The sequence below is a fragment of the Saccostrea echinata genome, unplaced genomic scaffold, assembly GCF_033153115.1.
Source record: "Saccostrea echinata isolate AGI-Se365-2 ecotype Australia unplaced genomic scaffold, CSIRO_AGI_Sech_v1 ptg000025l, whole genome shotgun sequence".
Lineage (NCBI taxonomy): Eukaryota > Metazoa > Mollusca > Bivalvia > Ostreida > Ostreidae > Saccostrea > Saccostrea echinata.
Window position 1 is genome coordinate 16,872,638 of NW_026889774.1, and position 19,863 is coordinate 16,892,500.

Below are 19,863 nucleotides of genomic sequence, written 5' to 3' on the forward strand. Positions count from 1 at the left end.
GGGTTATTTTCCCTCCATATATCAATCAGATCCAAATCTGGTATCATTTCTAAAATACGTTCTCTGGCGTTAGGATTGTTTTGATGTTTGTAGTTGCTAGTATCTTTTTGATAGTCTAACGGTACATTAAAGTCTCCCCCGATTATAATAGAGTCATTCCCAATTGCTTCTATCTTGCGGTGAATTGAAGTATAAAAGTTTGGATTATCCTCATTCGGACCGTATAAAGCAACTAAGGTTAAATTTTTATTGAAACATTTTAAATCTAAAATAATGAAATTCCCATTTGTGTCAATAATTAAGGTCTTCCGTTTCCAACGGAAGACCTTTTACTGATTGTGATGATTAAGATTATTCTTATTATTCTTTTTTTTTTTTCCTAGACGCCAACTTTGACGCTTCATATCTTCCTCATTTTTAAACAGATTTTGTTCAAATTTTCAGAGCTTTTAGACTTTACAAAACACTGTCAGAATACCGTAATACAATTCGGAAATTACCTTCTGTTCACGAGTTATTCCCCTTTGATTGAATTTTGCTTGCCTCCGATTTCCAGACAAAGGCTCAGAAATGGTTATAATTGGAGCACAAAACCCTTTGAAATTGAAAAGAGGAAGCATTGAAGTTGTGCACATTGGTTTTTGTTTTTTGATTTTTGCATTAAAAATGGCGCTAGAGAGGGGTCAAAAGTTAGAACGCGGAAAACAGCAAAAAAATTATTTGACATATTTTCCTTTATATCTTGAAAACTAGAAATATTTTGTTAAGACATGTAGAACAAAAGTTGTGCATAATTGCAAGGGCTTTCATATTATACTATTTAAAAGGGGCTAGCCCCTATGATTAGGGATCTTGGGCCCTTAAAAGTTTTTGCTTTATAACTCAAAAACGGTAAATATTTCGATCTGGATCTTGGGAACAAAATTGTTCTTTAACACCTTTTTGATCTAATGAAAATGTTGTTTTGTTCGAGTATACCATGAGTATTGCGTAATACGTATTAGAAAGCAGGCCAGGTAAACGGGTAACGTTTTTCATTCGGCAAGGAAATCAGACCTCTTCATGTGTATAACTTAAACAGACTTGCTATCAATAATATACCCTGCGGTATTTAATGTTAATTTTCTTTTTAATAAGGTTTAAAACGTGGTTTATGGTTCACTATTAAATTATTTATTACAACTAGTCTTTCTTTTCTTCTTTTTTAAATTAGGTTAATAGTGTTCAAAAGCGGAGAATATTAAATCTATCTTTCTACGTTTATTATTACAACAAACTTTGTAAGTGATTTTAAACTGTATGCATTGAATAATTCACGATCATTAGCTGTATGCATATTACGGTCTCCATGTTCAGCTCGATGTTTAGTTATGTAACCCAACGCGCGAATCCCACGCTGTTGATCGAGGTCACCAGTGTACTAGCCACCTGTGGCCATAAACAAAGCTAGTATTTGTGATCGCGTATAATGTCAATTTTGTACAAAGAGCTATTAATTAATGGAAAGTTATGTTTTTAATTATATCGAATCAGTAAGATTACTTTACCGATCTTTTATAATCTTAATTCCAAACACTGGTGCATAAAAATCATTTTGAATTTTAATCGCTGTTTTTGTCTGTTCACGCAACAATACATTTAAAAAAAGTATTGCTCTATCCCGTGTTGTTGTATTTTAATTCATCTGCAATTGTAATTGAATGGGGGCTTCGGTAAATAATTGTAATTACTACGCATGCTACGCACATATTATTTTTACCATCACTCTTGTGAATGTCCATTTATTATTTATAGAATTAAATAAACATTAGCTAAACATAAATAAAAATTCCTTCAAATATACATGTACTATAATTCAAGTCTTTGTAATATAGCAAACAGTTTCATCCATCTCTGCCGCTTTGTGTCTTTAAGTGTTGTAGTCCAGTCCTCGTTTACATACACGTGGCCACAGAGAGCCGCGGGCACCTCGATGTTGAAATACATTGTGTACTCTGATAGTTGCTCTACACCGCACAAACAACTAACGTGTACATGCAGTGTAGTAATTGGCAAAGATTGTTTGAAGAATATAAACTCGCATGTGTTCGCTACGAAGCATTCATTTTAAAATTTTATTTACATGTAGATACCTTATAAGAACAAAATAAAGTAAATGTATAACACCTAGAACAATGTTTAAAAATTAAAATACAAATATCGTGTGCTCGGAAGGGAAGATGGCTTGAAAGGGTATGTCTGTGAATGCTTAGATCTAGCAACACACTTCGCAAAGTTAAGCATACTTGTGTCCAAATCCTTTAAAAGTGGGGGCAATCCCCAATCCTCGCACCCTTCCTTTTTGAATCTAAAAATATATACCATACTGAGAGTTGTATATAGAGCGGGAATGTTATTTTATTAGTCCTTTAAGGCACAACTTAAGAAATGACTTATAAATTTTTTTTAGATAAGATTGTTTCGCGATACAGCTGTGATAAATCTTAGGAGCTTCTAAAGTTATAACTTAGGCATATCTTAAGATAACTTAGGAAACGTTTTTGAAACAGGCATGTCAAGCATTCAGTCAGATCTATTACGACGTCCATATTACCATATAAGAGAATGAAATTTTGTTTTGTATATAAAGTGGTTATTACAAATATGCGTGTTACAAAAATGTATGTTGAAATCTTCAAAAGCTATCGAATTATTTGCATACGTGTACTCGTACATATGAACATTGATCAACACTGATCAAGTGTATACCGGTACCCGGGATAGTCTTATTATAGCTCTTGCTTTGTCAAATCATTACTTTCATACCCCTTGCATTTAAGAAAAACAATGTTATAAAAAAAAATAATAATCTGACATATAACAAGTATACATGTACATGTAGCGTGTGCAATTTATTTGGCTAGGGGCATGTACACACGTGGTTCGAAACTGTAGGGGGCTACAAATGCGGCCATAACTAGTATATTTTTGAGGTGTTATAAAAAAACAAATAATACTCACAAAAGCTTATAAAATTGCCGTTCTATCGATACCTTATATGCCATGTTTCATCCACCAACAACGCCATGACATCGATGAGAAATACGTTTCTACACGGGCATTTTCTTCGAAAAGGATAGGAAGTTAATGAATTAAAATAATTAATTCTTTTAGTTAACGCATTATGTTTACCTCTTTTTTTGTTGTATGCAATAAGTATAGACCTAACTAATAATGATTGTTTGGTTGTCACACCTGTGCATGTGTCTTGCGAGGTACAGCGGTAAGGTAAATTTCCGAGAGTCGCGATGTGCGGGGTGATTCGGAATACCGTAAATGACTGTGGTCCATTGAATTTCTACTAGAAAATCAACCTGTCAAATCTAACATGGGCCCACATAATACAACTAAATTCCTTTCATGAATGAACTGGTTCTTAACAAATATATATACAGTATACAATATCTTTTCTTTAGATCTGTTTGTTTATTATTTTCAACCACAACCTGCAGTACATGTATAGTTACACGAAATCCATGCACAATGGCGCTACACCTGTCAATCAAAATCACTCGATATTGTGAACTCAGTCTGGTGTTACGGCAGCATTTCCGAAGTGATTCAAAATATTCTATCGGCTAATTCTAATTTTTCGCGTTGAATAATAATATTTTGGAACAAAGTTGGAATTAAGGCTGGAGCTGCATGCTGTGAATTTATCACACCTGCAGTCTGCAGTCTTCCCTTCTTACATGTATATGAAGCATCTGTTGAGTAATGAATCAGAGAGCATAATATGCGGAACAAGTTTGATTGAGATTTTTACTTTTCCTTTAAGATAAAATGATTAATAACATAATTTATGCATCTAATAGATACATATAAATGTACATGTATAGCTTTTTAAAAACAAGAATCTGTAATTGAAAATGTGAAAGTGAAGAGTTTAGGTAATAGTTCTTAACCAAAATTTAATGACAGTTCATTCCTTCCTAGTCTCTATATAACTTTTAATTACGGCCGTGCCCTCTCCCCTTCAAAAGATGTCTAATACATGCTTTTAAATTCTGTTTATGTATAAAGAAATTTCCACAGGTACTTGTGGACAGGATCCCCCCCCCCCCCCCCCCCCAATTTCAACCCCAATGTTTGTTGGACATTTTTTTCCACAAATTATATTTATTACACTTATTCATCATGTGTACCATAGGAAAAAATCGAGTACAAGTACCTGTGGAAATTTCTATTTGCCCCCCCCCCCCTTCCCAAAAAAACTGAAATTGTTTTCTACGGGCTTGACAACAGGTACTTGTGGACAGCCCCCCCCCCCCCCCCCCCCCCGATATTCAACCCCGGGGCTTGTTGGACATTTTTTCCACAAATTATATTTATTGCACTTACTCATCATGTGTACCATATGAACAAATCGTGAAAACCCCAAAATAATCGTTCCACACAAAAAATGCCTCACTATGTATAGTTAAAACATTAATTTTTCATATTTCTTGATGAAATTAACATTAATAAAATCAACACAAAATTAATACCGAATTACATATCACTTGAATTTATCATAAAGCAGAAAATCTGTTCTGCGGGCCTCAAGGCCAGCTCAGGAACCTAAAGATGTCCTCATTTTCCAAGTCCAGTACAGAACGTAAATTAAATGAAATAAATCACACGATCACTGGGAAGAACTCAAAGAAAGAAGACTCTTGAGGAAAAGATATTTTGATTCGACTTATAGACTGAAATAAACCGATATTCTCTTTTTGGCACTCTTTCCTGGTGCCCTGGGACTCTGAAAGTAGGATCAGTATTTTTCTCACAGGTCCGTTGTACGGATTGTACGGGGGCGGGGGGGGGGGGGGGGGGGGGCAAACCTTCTGAAAATATTCTTTTGTTGTAGTTTTAATATGTAAATTTTGATTTAGTTGCTGCTTGCACCCTCCCCACTCTTCGTTTCTCTACGGTCATACATAGGCGAATCCCAGCAAAAATGTAATGACCCCCCCCCCCCCCAACACACACTTTTTTTTTAAATGTGTATTGCGATAGGACTTAAAATTGGAAAACATTTTCTGTATATCTCTACATTGAAAAATACAAAACAAATATTTTTTTTATATTTCCTTTTTAAAACAACATAGATAATTATGCATAGCTAATTAAATACTGAATTAAATATTTATCTTTGCAGACAATATGCTCTGGGTTATAGAACATGATGTGAAAGCGTATCGTAATGCACCTTGTAATCCTTTGGATTTTCAGATTCAAGGCCAATGCGAAAACCCAAAGACGCCGACATTTTATTATGCTACTGTAATCGAAGATCCGGGGGGCATACAGTTTTTGTCCTGTCCACCTGTCTATTTGTCTGTTAGACTGTGTTAGCCTCTTTGTCTGCAAAAACTTTAACTATGCCCATAAAATTTGATTGGTTGGAACTACTGCTTTCATATTTCTTATGTGTATTCCTAGTAACAAGGACTTCCTTCAGGTACCAACATATTTGACCTCTTGACCTTGAACTTGGAGTTTGATCCTCTTTCGCAAAATTTTACCAAACTATAACCTTGGCCAAAACTTTTGAACAGTTGGTGCTATGGCTTTTATACTTCACATCTGTATCCCTTGTGATAAGTCTCCTCCTTGGGTATAAATATGTTTGACCATTTGACCTTGACCTTGGAGTTTGACCAACTTTTTAACAACTTTAGCCTTGACAATAACTTTTGAATGACTAGTACTAGGGCTTTTATATTACATAGGTAATTTTCTTGTGACAAGGCCTGTCATTGCATACTTTTAATTTTGACCATTTTACCTTGACCTTTGAGTATGTCCTACTTTTGAAAAACTTTAACCTTGGTTTTAACTTTTGAACAGTTGGTGCTAAGGCTTTTTTAATACCACATGTGTATTCCTTGTAACAATTAAGACCTTCCCTCAAGTACAAACAATTATGATCCCTTGACCTTGGAGTTTGACCTTTTAAAGAAATTAACCTTGGCCATAACTTTTAAACTGTTGCTGCTGTGGCTTTTATACTAGTATATATTTCACAGTATATTCTTTGTTCAAGACCTTTATTTGGGTAATAACATTTTTTTTTATCGTTTGATCTTGACCATGGAGTTTGACTTGCATTTGAGAAACTTTTAACTTTTGCCATAAGATGCCATACGGGGGCATCAGTGTTTCAAAAATCACACGTTGTTCAGTATCCAAATCGGGCATAAAACATTTACAATGATCCTTTAAAGCAGTGAGTTGAACTTAATAAATTACGACTATAGAAATTATGATAATTTATTTCGATGTATGGTCTAAAAAACGTTTATTATACCTCTGTGAAAACTAGCTTACAAGTGAAAAATCACTAGTAAAATAGAATTTGATTGGCCGAGAAAGTCACGTGTCCATCATGTTTGCCCTGCAACAAAACGTCGTGTTTCACGATTGTGACATCACAATTAAACGAGTGAGGAGTTAGATTGTTTATAGCGACGCTGCTAACTTCGTTTGCGCGGTAACAACAACAAAAAATTCACCCCCAAAAAATCACCTTAATTAATGGAATTGCATACAGATAGTAGATTAAACGTTCTTTGTTAAAATGTTTGCACTTTTCAAAATTCGTTTATGGAAATACAGCTAACATACGTCATGAGACGTCACAGTCTAGACGTTCCAAATGTCTCGTGCTGTTTGAAGAGGCGGATCTTAAAATTAAGTGAACAATGCACTCGCCCAACGGTCGCACCGTCAACATATTATTGTTGATTGATTGTGTCGATTTAAATGTGTAAAAATGTAATGGTGTTTGAATGTTACTGGTTTGATCACACAAACTTGTCACGTAGGATTTTTTTTTTAATGAAACGAGGCTATTGGTGTACCTGTAACTTACATCTCTTTCATATCGTTCTCATCAAATGCATGTTTGCTTTATTCATTGGATCTCCTTTGTAATTCCTGCATTTTGGTTAATTCGGTATTATAAACAATTTATTGCATAATAGTGAGGGAGACATAAAGATTTCTTCGCAAATGAAAAATCATATTTCTCTCGGGCGTTGCCTTCGGGGAGTATGATTTTTCATGGGCGAAGAAATCTTCATGTTGCCCTCGGGGAATATGATTTTTTATGGGCGAAGAAATCTTCATGTCTCCCTCACTATCATGCAATAAATGCAAACTGTGAACTTGTCAATTCCGAAACACACAAAAGGGTATCGCTGATATCATACAGAGTGTATCATTGCCTTGATCAGGCCCATAGGAAGCAAATTCAGGGGTTTTTTTTTCTTTGGGGGGGGGGGGGGGCACAGCCATACATTTTCAGTTGACAGTTGAGGGGGCACTACTACCATAAACTTCCTGACAAGCAAAAAAAAAAAGGTCACCAACTACCAAAAATTCCTTGACAAGCAAAAAAAAGAAGGTTATCAGACGTTTTTATTGAGGTGGCACAAGCTATAGTATCTATGTCTATTATAGTAATCTATATATCGGCAAATTATTGGGGGGCACCCCCCTCCCTCGGTTCCTACGGCCATGTTGATTAAATTTAGGGTCACTAAGGAAAGAATGTTTTGACTGGATGAATGGTCTGAAAGAACATGTGTTAACTTGTCGAGTCGGTAACACATAGATGGGGTTTGCTTATAACCAGAGTGTGTCATGGTTTGATGCAAGGTCATTTGAACGAGTTCAAGGTCATCAACGGAGAAACAACATTCCTTAACTGTCTTTCTACTGGTGAGACATTGCAAGTTGATACCCTTTACAAGATTGCTTATAACCTTAGAATGTGGCATGACCTTGACTCAAGGTCACTTCTTCCTGTTCGCAGCTCCAACGGAAGACCTACTCATTGCTTTGCAACGAGCTCTGCTCTAGTTTCTTTACATATTTCAAATTCAAAGGAGTTTTTAAATAAGATTGCAACTCCTCTGCTGCTGCTACTGTTTGAACTAAACACCCCTTTAAATCCCCATTCAGTTTTCCAGATGGCTTGTGTTTCTGTCGTGCTATGTGTATCTATCAAGAAAGTAATATCAAATTTATCTCGACATCTATTAAAAATATCTCTACGTTTAATGTTATTTGAAGCAAGTCCCCGACAATTTTGGCAACCAATAATTAAATCATTCATATAATAACAAGAAGAAGATGAAGAGATTGTTAGTTATTTCTGCAGTCAGTTTGATGGTTGTTTGTATATACATGTAGACAGTTTTCATAGTGTAAAACCCTCCTGCATTCTGATATAAACTCCCTCCCATCCAAAAAGAAACTTCCGCTTTTTGAAGCCCTAGGATATTAAAAAAAAACATACGTTAAATTTACATATTTCACACTCTTATACTTAACAAAACGATAATATGAGCATATAATGTTTAACTCATAGATAAGTTAACTGTTTTCATTGGTGATTACAACTCAATCGTCATTCTTAAAAATAGCAGTGATATTTATCAATGAAAATGTAGGTCAGATTTCTCCACGTAACTGAGTGCATACACATCTGGTAAACATGGGTATCGGAGTCACTGAACCGGACGATCTATTTTTTTAGCATCACAAAGGGGAATTCTTTGATATATATAAGTTTTGTCCTACTTCTAACCTCTGGCGGCATTGCGAATCTTTCCTTTAAGAGTTTTGCCCTTAGGTCGCTTATTTCACGGGGGAGGTCCGGCGATACTCCATATCCTGATCCACTCTTTAATTTTTTAGCCCCTTCAAGTACCTCCTCACGTTCAATAAGGCTGTTAAATCTTACGATTATGTTTCTTTTTCCTTCTGGCCCACCCGGCAAGCGATGGACAGCTTGAAAAAGCACTCCATTAGCAAACGGCTCCTCAAACTTTAAAACTGTGTTCAAAAATTGTCTCACCTTCTTTTCCGTTTCTCTCGGACGCTCGTCATTTGACCCATCAGTACCGCGAAAGACCAGATTCCATTTTCTGCCCCATATTTCAAGTTTAAGTCGCTCGATTCGCTCACCTTTAAGTGCCTCTTTCACCTCAGGAAAAGATGTTTGATGAATGTCTGAAATGTCCTGATTTAGATTTTCACATGCAGTTTCCAGATCACTGACTCGTCGCTTTACATCCTGGATTTCTCCTCGAACACCCTTTATGTCCATGGACATGATAGTGAAGCATTCCGCAAGATCTTTTCCTTCAAATCGTTTTTTTAATTCATCCAGGGAAGCGTGATTATGATTACTAGATGGGCTTTTGTCCACTTCCATTTTAGGGTCGCTAAAGGTGAACTCCTTGTCCGCCATTGAGATCGTGCGTGACGGGTAGTAGTCAAATTATTAGGATAATATATTTAGCACCAGAGTTTTGCTTCCTGCTTATCACTCTAAATTTCTAACATAAATACAATTGATAATTGGACAGTGCACATATAGGCCAGACAAACGTGTGAAAGAGCAAATACAACTGGAAATATCCCAGGAGCTCAAAAATACCACTCACCCCACCATTTGTCAACTGGAAGTCTCAACAATTATATAATTGTACAGGTCAGTGCAGTATACAAAACAAACGCAGATACACGTAACCACAATAAAATGTAAACAAAGGTAATGTAAGGTAACCAGCACGAACACGGGTCGCCATTCCACGCCGATACCTGTGACAATAAAGCAGTCAGGTGTAACGAATGCGAAGAGTATACCCTGGTGTTGATGTATCATAGATATAATATCGAAAATGACTATTTACGAGTCATGTTTAGCTTTAATATGGGGCTCAAGAAAATTAACACACTTGTATTTTTATTTCTACCGAGTACCTGGGTACTCGATCGGAAAAGCATCCGAGTAACCGATTATCAAAAATTGACCGATTTGACATCCCTTATATATATATATATATATATATATACGGGATGCATTAAAAGTGACCTTTATAGAGAGGTGACCTTTGGATAGAGGTTCATCTTTTTTATAGGAATTTATATACAAATATGTCAGTTTTGTGTTTATATTATGTATTACACTACAGAATATAGAAGAAAATTAGGTACTGGGCATTAATGGTCTCACTTATATTTTTTTTAATTTTATTCAGTAGATGCATGACTTGAGGATGAGTTCAAACTAAATTTAATGAATCCAAGAAAATAAAATACCTCTATATTGAATCTTATAGGGTGTAACTGTTGCATTATCCCCCCCCCCCCCATCAAAACAACATTTTTTTTTTCTTGTGTAAGGAATGATGATTATTTTATGCAATGAATAAAATCAATCAAATTTTATTTTATCTAAACTTGATTCCTAAAATTAACCTCTGTACATGTATTTTTTTAAATACATGTACATGAATTATTGTTTAATAAACAGACAAGTCACTGTAACGTTACTCTCAGTTGATCAAAGAGATGCACAGGTGACCTGAGCAATGAAGCGTTACTAATCCCTTACGGTCATTTTCCTTTGTGAAATTCACGACAACTCAAGCCACATTGTGTATATAAACCATAATTATGGTTTGAACAAATGATACAAGTTTCCTAGGTGTGAAAATTAAAATGCCAATCATGGGTAAGAACATTTACAGCTCTCAGAGTTGGGCATGCGATATCGTAATTAATTCATACACTGTAAATGGGAAACAAAAATATCATATCCATTAATAGATAGATATTGTTACATTGTTTTTTTAAACTCGATTTTAAATCCAGAAGTACCTCATAATCAGTTATCGATAATGTTCGTTTTTTCCTGCTGACTTTTTTTGTCAATAGCATCGTTGTTCGAATTTTGTAAAATATAGAAGCAGTTAATTTATAAAATAATTCATATGCTTATCCAATAATATAACTGGTATTAAATAAAGTACATTTATTAATTTTTATTCATGATCACGCAATGCTTGACCAATTATTTACATTAGTAACAGAAATTGGGAATCAGCTGACTCTAGATCAGGTCACGTGATTGGACAAAATGGCCGCTAAAGACAGGGAAAAATGGCAATTTCGTTTGAAATTTGATGACTGCTGACTGCGTTACGCAGGTGACCGCTTAATAGAGTTACTTAATATAGGAAATTTCATTGGGAGGAAATAAAATGACCGCATAGGACAAGTGACCGCTGGATAGAGGTGACCGCTATGACAAGTTTGACTGTATATATATATATATATATATATATATATATATATATATATATATATATATATATATATATATATTTTATATTGTATTTCTACCTTGTACTTACATGTACATGTACATGTACACGTTGGTCTGCAAAACCTCTCTACTGTATTTCTCCATTTTCTATACCATATACCATGCCTGATCCTTACTTAATCATCAGAAACTTGGTTTTAGTTTAGATGCAATTACTAAATCAGTGCTTAGACATTGACAATTAGAATTTCATATCAATTCATTAAATCGTTTACAGTTTTTTAACTGACTGAAAAGAGATGATTTAAATATTCAGCATGAACATGTTTGAACATGTGTATTCGATCGGAACCTACTCTTTTTGAACCATGACATAAGGCACCAAAACTGAAATTATCACAATTTGTGAAAAGTTAAAATTTTATATCAAATTCTAAAAGAACTTTTGAAATTGTTTTTCATGTTTGACCCCATTGAAGCCTTTCAGTCTTTTGATGTTTTGCTTACTGCTGTACTTTCAGTTTATGAAGAGTCTCAGACATCCGTATATTGTGAAGTATTTGAGTGTAGCTGAATTGTCCACTGAACTTCACTTAGTTATTGAAAGATCCACACCACTTACATTTCTCCTAGACACTTTAGAACCTTTAGAAATCACTGCTGGAATTCACAGTGTAATGGAAGGATTGTCTTTTCTCCATGAACAGGTACAGTGCTTTTCAGTCCTTGCAAAAGATTTTAGACCATCAAACCTGACTGATGTACAGTGCATGGTGTCAGATGGGAAAAACTTTACAATGGATTAAATTGTTCTGTGTTTGGTTTTATGTTTTTTGCTCACCTGTGCCAAAGGCTAAAATGAGGTTTTTTGATTGAAAATTTTCTATTGCCTGTCTTGTCTTTGTCATCCCTGACTCGCTGTTGTCAACGTTCTCATTGTTATAAGTTTTCACATTTTCATCTTCTTCTCAAGAACCACTGGGCTAGAAAAGATGAAACTTATGTCAAAGCTTCCTGTGGTAGTGTAGATTGAAAATTGTTCATATCATAACCCCAGGGGGAGGGTAGGACCACTTTGGACAATCAAAGTTTTACATAGGAATACATAGGAAATATCTTTAAAATTCTTCTCAAGAACAGCAAAGTTATTAATAGTTATTAGGAAAGCAGTGATTCATTTTGAAAATGGTTATCATGGGTCCAGAGGACCCCTTTTAATGACAACAATGAGTCCCATGCCAAACTCAATGCATCCAAATCCAAGGGTACCATATCTAAGATATTACAGAGGAAATTCTGGTGAAATATAAAGGGTATTGCATGAAAGTGCAAATGTTTTATTGTAGCTGTGAGTGGTTTATACTTTTACTATCAATTGTCCAAGTAAGAGTACATGATTTTGTGTCATAAAAATAATATATTGTCAACTGTGCACTTCAGTTCTATTTTTAGATTGTACATACGGCCTCACACATTGTATCAGTCATCAGTCATAAAATGCACAGAAGCAGAATGAAGTAAAGAAAGTTTAAGAAGAAATGAAATATAGTCAGAAATAAAAATGATTAAATTTTATGCTTCTTAGCTTTTAAAGAAAAAACGAAAAAAAAAAATTATACAGTTTACAGCTTAAATACAAAGGTATACTATACGCTTCAGAAATCTTCCACAGTATAGATATCATCAGTGATAATTGGACTATAATGCTGTCTAACTTTCAAATATTTTCTGATAATTGCTTGTTAACTGCAATTGTGAAATATGACCTGTTGATGGCAACCTTATAGTTATACCTGTTAAAATTGTTCATGCATATCGCTTAGCACATGGATATGATGCAGTCGTTCAAGTTTTGAATCAGATTATACCGAAATAATTTAAAATAATACATGCCCTTCTATAAATTTATTGCGTCCATTGGGATGCACATTTATTGAAATAATGCGTCCTGAGCAAAATTTGTGCGTAATTTTCGCAGGACGCAGACCAAAATGAATCACTGTGAAAGCATCCTTAGATAATATTGATTCAAATTTGTTCAATGACCCAAGGGTGGCGTGGCCACTACTGGTGTTCAAAATTTTACTTAGGAAAAGATCTAAAAAGAAGAATCTTTATAGTTCTTCTCAAGAACAGCAAGTCATGATTAATCATATCTACATGGAGGCATCCTCAGGTAATATAAATTCATTTTTAGCTCTTCTGAGCCAAAGGCTCAAAGAGCTAATGCTATGGCCATTTGTGCAGTGTGCAGTGAGCATAAACTTTTTAGAACATGGGCCATAACTCAAGAACCCCTTGGCCAATTATTGTCAAATTTGTCACAGAGTATCCTTGGCCCAAGGGCTCCTGTTTGTACTAAAACTAGAGTTGTGACCCTTAAACAAGGGGAGATAATTAGGAAAATAGAAACAAAAGTACTGGTTGCTAAAAAATCTTCTTCTCAAGAACCACTGTGCAGATTATCACCAAACTTACACAAAAGGATGAGGATATGCTGTAGGTTAAAATTTCCATGAGGAATCGCCCTGGGGCAAAGGGTTTGGTCTCAAGGTCACTTCAAAGTTGACCAAAAATTACATTTTATTAAAATGTTGATATTTTGCTTACTATAAGGACTAGATCATCAAATCTTGTCAGTTGATGCATCTAAGGACCTCATATCATGTTGACTCAAAAGTAGGTCATGATAACCTACTTTTTAAGTTTTGCAGCCATTCTTTTTCAAAATGATTTAGGGGCATATTTTGAAGAATTTAAGGCCTATGATCATCAAACTTTGGAAGATGATGTATCTTGGGTCCTCGGAGTACATCAACTAAAAAGTAGGTCACCTTGACCTACTTTTTGAATTTTACGGCTAATCTTTTCCAAAACAGTTAAGGTCATTAATTCAAATACTGAGAGGTTTAGAATCGTTAAATCTTGTAAAATGATGCATCTTTGGGCCATAAAACATATTTAATAAAAAGTAGGTCACAGTGACCTACTTTTTGAACTTTGCTGGCATTCAATTTCAAAGCATTTTAGAGGAATAATTTGGACATTTTAAGGCCTATGATCATAAAACTTTGTAGGTTGATGCATCTTGGGTCCTCGAAAAAAGTCAACTGAAAAGTAGGTCACTGTGGCATACTTTTGAAATTTTATGGCTATATTTAAATATTAAGGGTTGGCTTAGAATCATCAAACTTTGTCAGTTGATGCATCTTGGGTCTTCGGAGTAAGTCTGAAAAGAATGTAACCCTGACCTACTTTTGAAAATTTATGGCTTTAATTAAATATTTCAGGTACTAATTGGCTTAGAATCATCAAACTTTGTCAGTTGATGCATTTTGGGTCATTGGAGTACGACAACTGAAAAGTAGGTCACCATGTCCTACTTTTGAAATTTTATGGCTGGATTTAATATTTTCGGGTACTATTTGACTTAGTATCATCAAAATTTGTCAGTTGATGCATCTTGGGTCCTTGGAGTAGGTCAACTGAAAAGTAGGCCACTGTGACCTACTTTTCAATCTGTATGACTATAATTAAGTATTTCGGGTACTTATTGCGCAAGTGATTTAAGGCTAGGTATAGGCGTTTTTATGCAAATGAGCTAATAAAAATGCAAAAGAGGTATATTTATTATACAGAGTAAGCTTGAATTCATTTTCTTATACATACTTAGTTCCCAAGGCATGTTATAGCTAATGCATATTATGACGTCATTGTTCTTTAGTACTCAAAGTAATAAAACACACCAGCAAATGGCCTTGGTGCAAGGGCATACCCTATTTAATTTTAAGTAAATAATGTATAATTCTGCGAAGAATATTCTAAAGATTAATAAAAGTGCTGCACAAATCCTATGTAATTTCTCGTTTGATAAAAATTTGAGGAAACTTACGCTGGACTGTGATTAAACAATTGATCTGTCAACATTTGTGCAGCAATATCACAAATCCTTGGAATATTCTGCTTCTAATTAGACCCTGTTTCTGTAAAAATAAATTGGGTATGCCCTTGCGCCGAAGCTTTTTTCTTGATGTTCTTTATAACTTTGTGTAGTAGAGAGCAATGACGTCATAATATGACGTCATAATGTGTACTGGCTATCACTTGTGTACCAAGTTTGCATTAGAAAATAAGTTTGAACCTTTTCTGTATAATAAGTAAAGCCCATATGCGTTTTTATTAGTTTCTTTTCATAGAAAAGTCTATACTTAGCCTTAACTCACTTGCGTGGCTTAGAATCATCAAACTTTGTCAATTGATGCATCTTGGGTCCTTGGAGTACGACAACTGAAAAGTACTGTAAAATCGCTTGTATTGGCCGCACTTTTTTTCTTCAGCAAATTGTTTAAAATTAGGGATGCGCTTAATACATTGGAACAAAATACAACCCCCTTTTTTCCAGGTCACTTTCTCAGTGCTGAGGACCATTTTCCCGATCCATTTGAATTGATTACTCTTTGTAACCAATTACGTCAAAGTTTATTAGTCATATACATCAGCCCTACCTGTTGTAGTCATATACATCTACCCTACCTGTTGGAAAAAGATAATCGTTTCATAAATAAAATCATAATGAAAAACAATCTTTGTTTTGTTTTATTTCCATTGCATATTCCGCCATTTCATATACTTATATCATAAACAAGAACTGCATGTCGCTTAAGACATAGATATATTAATACCTATAAATGAGTCAACAACTATAATCTTTGTGATATATTCTGAATTATCCTTAATTCTGTATTTTATTTTTATTTTTTTAAATTTCAGATAGTTAGAGGTGCAAATCGTTAGGGATTCTATTGTCACGTCATTGCTATATATAACTTCAGTCTATGTTGTCACATAGGACAGGATGACCATTGTTTATTAAACAATTATCACCTCAACAACTGCAATGAAAGCAACACGTTTTTTAAAAGAACTCTATTAAAACATATTTCAGTCGGAAGCACATATAAAAACATATTTGTAAAATACAATCAAGCACATTCAAGAAAATATTCATAAGACATAGATATTAAAATGTTCATTTAAGCACGTCATCATGGTCACAACACTGATTGTTCATTGCACTAGCTAACTAAAATAATTATCGATGGATACCAAGAACTGTTTAATTACCCAAAGCCAAACCTTTGACACTAATATCGCTTGGGTATGATTTTTGTTTACGTAAATACTGACATGGCTTGTCGTGCATTATACCGGTAAGCATGACTTCATAACATGCTTGGAATTAATTTGAAAAGAAAATAATCAGGTATTTCTTTTATTATCTCTGGTTAAATAAATTATTAAAAAGATTAAATTAAAGATTATGCACATTTACAATATGTAGAGTAAAAAAGCTGACTTGCTACTTTCGTTTGAGATTCATAAATTTTCCTACTTTTATCTTAAGTTACTGTACTAAAAATTAAAGTCACATCCAATTATGCGTTTTTGGGATTTTACATAGGACCTGCATTTTTTTCAGGATTTTCACCCCAACTTTGGGGGTGCGTCTTTTACACCATTGTGGCCAATACACAAGACTTTACGGTGACCTTTGGCTTAGAATCATCATAATTTGTCAGTTGATATATCTTGGATCCTCGCAGTAGGTCTACTGAAAAGTAGGTAACCGTGACCTACTTTTCAATTAATATGACTATAATTAAATATTTTGGGTACTAATTGGCTAAGAATCATCAAACTTTGTCAGTTGATGCATCTTGGGTGTTTGGAGTAGATCGACTGAAAAGCAGGTCACCATGACCTGCTTTTGAAAATTTATGGCTTTAATTAAATATTTCAGGTACTAATTGGCTTAGAATCATCAAACAATGTCAGTTGATGCATCTTGGGTCGGCAGAGTTAGTCGACTGATAAGGGGGTTACTGTGACCTATTTTTGAAATTTTATGGCTTTATTTAAATATTTCAGGTACTTATTGGCTTAGAATCATTAAACTTTGTCAGTTGATGCATCTTGAGTCCTCAAAGTATGCATCTGAAAAGTAGGTCACTGTGATCTACTTTTGAAATTTTATGGTTATAATTTTAAAAATATTTTAAGTATTAATTGGCTTAGAATCATCAAACTTAGTTGATGCATTTTGGGTCCTCAGAGAATGACAAGTGATAAGTAGGTCACCATGACCAACTCTCAGGTACTGATTGGTTTAGAATCATCTTGGGTTCGCAGAGTGTTTTATCTAAAATGTAGGTCATGATGAACTACATTTGGAATTTCAAGGCTTTATCTAAGTATACAGGATACTTAGAGGCTTCAATAGAAGTGATAGGTTGTACAGTTTATCAGAAGAGCGATTCAAGGCCCTTGGGCCTCTTGTTTTTTTTCAAACCATGAAACTCCATGGTAGGGTGGGGCCACTATGGGTGATCAGTTATATATTAGAATGCATGGGGAAAATCTTAAAATTCTTCTTGCTCAAGAACAAAGTCAGGATTATTCAAATTTATAAAGAAGCATACTCAGATTGTGTAGATTCAAGTTTACTCAAATCATGATCCCAGGGTAGGGTGGTGCCATAATGGGTGATCAATATCTTACATAGGAATTCATAGGAAAATTTTTTTAAAACTTGAGTGGTCCCAGGGTCAGGGGTTCTGGTGTTTTCTGATCGAAATTTGTCTGTGGTCCGTCATTGTTGTTTTTGTCTGTCTTTGTTGTTGGGGTTGTAAACTTTTCACATTTCATCTTCTTCAAAACAACTGGGCCAATTTCAACCAAACTTGGTAAAGTGTATCCATGGGTAAGGGGGACTAAAGTTGTTTTCTTTTCAAATGAAGGTCCATGCACTCTTCCAAAGGGAGATAATTAAGAAATATTGAAAATTGGGTGGGGTTATTTAAAAATCTTCTCAAGAACCACAGGGGAAGAAAAAAAAGATACTCATGTGAAAGCTCTCTGGGGTAGTGTTGATTCAAATTTGTTCAAATAGTGACCTCAGGGCTAGAGTGGGATCACTATGAGTGATCAAAGTTTTACACCGGAATATATAGAAAAAAAAGTTTAAATTCTTTTCAAGAACAGCAAAGTCATACTTAGTTATATTGATATGGAAGCAGCCTCAGTTTGTGTAGATTCGGTTTTGTAGAAATTATGAACCCGCAGGGGTAGGGTAAGGCCACTATGCACAATCAAAGTGTTACATAGGATATATAGGAAAAATTTTGAAAATTCTTCTTATTTGATTGTTTGTTGGTTTATTGTTTAACGTCCCTCTCGAGAATTTTTCACTCACATGGAGATGCCACCACTTGCCAGTGGAGAGCTACAAATTTTGTCCTATACTAGGCACTCAGGGCCATTGAGCAGTGAGGGATCATTTTTTTTCTTGCCAGCACTTACTGCAACACGGGACCTCGGCTTATACGGTCTCATCCAAAGGACCGGTCTCCACGTCCCACAGTGGGATTCAAACTCGTGACATAAGGATCAACTTCTTACTCTGTGACTCTAGAGCGAATGCTCTAACCACTGCGCCACGTGGGCGACGAAGAAATTCTTCTTAACAACAGTAAAGTCATGATTAATCATATTTATTTGGAGGCATCCTCAGATAGTGTAGATTCAATTTTGTTCAAATAAAGAATTGGGCCAATATGGGCAATCAAAGGAATACATAGCAGGGTTCTCCACATTTGAAAATTAAACCATGGAGGAAGCTGCGTGAAGGCAAAATGTGACCGAAAACATGAATGTGTGTTAGACTTCCTAACCTTCATTAATCAATGATTGGTTTCACAAAACTAATAACCACTGAAACACAAAAAGTTGAAATAACCAGTAATTTTTAAAGCTTAAAAAAAAATAATATAAAATATTATGTATCTTCCTTTACAAATGTGTATCAAAATTGGCCCAAAACTATAGGAACATTTTGAAGGAATTTAAAAAAAAATATTTCAGTGATAGAGTAACCATGGCAACATTATTGAAAAACTGATATACAGAATTGATGTTGCCTGTTGTATGAAACATTTTGTTTAAATATGACTAAAACTGATAAAAAGGAAGTATTTTGAAAAAAAAATAGTTACAGACACACAAACAAACAGACGAACGAACACCGACATCCTATGTCTAAGCTTTTTAACTGCATGAAAACTTACTGATACATCCATGGTAAAAGTAAATTAATATAACCAGGGGCATGTAGTTGACATAACTGTAATTTTGCTTTCTCTATTCGTTTTTTTTTTTTTTTTTTTTTACATACATGTATTGCATTCTGCATTGTTTACTTCTCCACGTGCCCCAGTGCTAAAAACAGCACCACGCGACGTTTCCTAAAACGGGAGGTAACTCTAAAATTAAGACGACGATTGGCTCTTATGAACATTTTATCAGAAAGATACATATATATGTAATCAAGTTAATACTTAAAAACAAAGCATGAGGAATTGATTAAATACAAAGAATAGGAAATTTTGAAAGGGTTAATTTTTTCTGGGCACAGAAACTTGAATCGGATGCGTGTCGATTATCATGTTGTTACTGCTCGTTATGTCATCTTTTGTAAATCGGTTTTCGTATAGTGAACACGTTGGAATTCCCCGAAATTAAATGTGTATAGGATAATTAACTCTCAAGATATTGATCATCAGCTAATTGACTCTTCATTGTCACGCTTCACAGCATAGTCGCTGATCAACGACCGTGTTCATGGTGTTTGTTTAGCCCAGTCGGACACTTCCCCGAGGTGC

At 34.8% G+C, this 19,863-nt stretch overlaps 1 protein-coding gene across 2 annotated transcripts in view; it reads left to right on the forward strand.

Moving 5' to 3' along the window:
- The window catches only part of LOC133192068 (protein-associating with the carboxyl-terminal domain of ezrin-like), a 474,471-nt gene that overhangs the window by 40,951 nt on the left and 413,657 nt on the right, over positions 1-19,863 (forward strand). The window contains exon 2 of one of the 2 annotated variants that reach the window (XM_061327911.1): positions 11,668-11,853. The exons of the other annotated variant lie outside the window; for it this stretch is intronic. Coding sequence (XP_061183895.1) covers positions 11,668-11,853 — 186 coding nt within the window. The remainder of the gene's footprint in view (positions 1-11,667; positions 11,854-19,863) is intronic. 2 annotated transcript variants of the gene reach the window in all.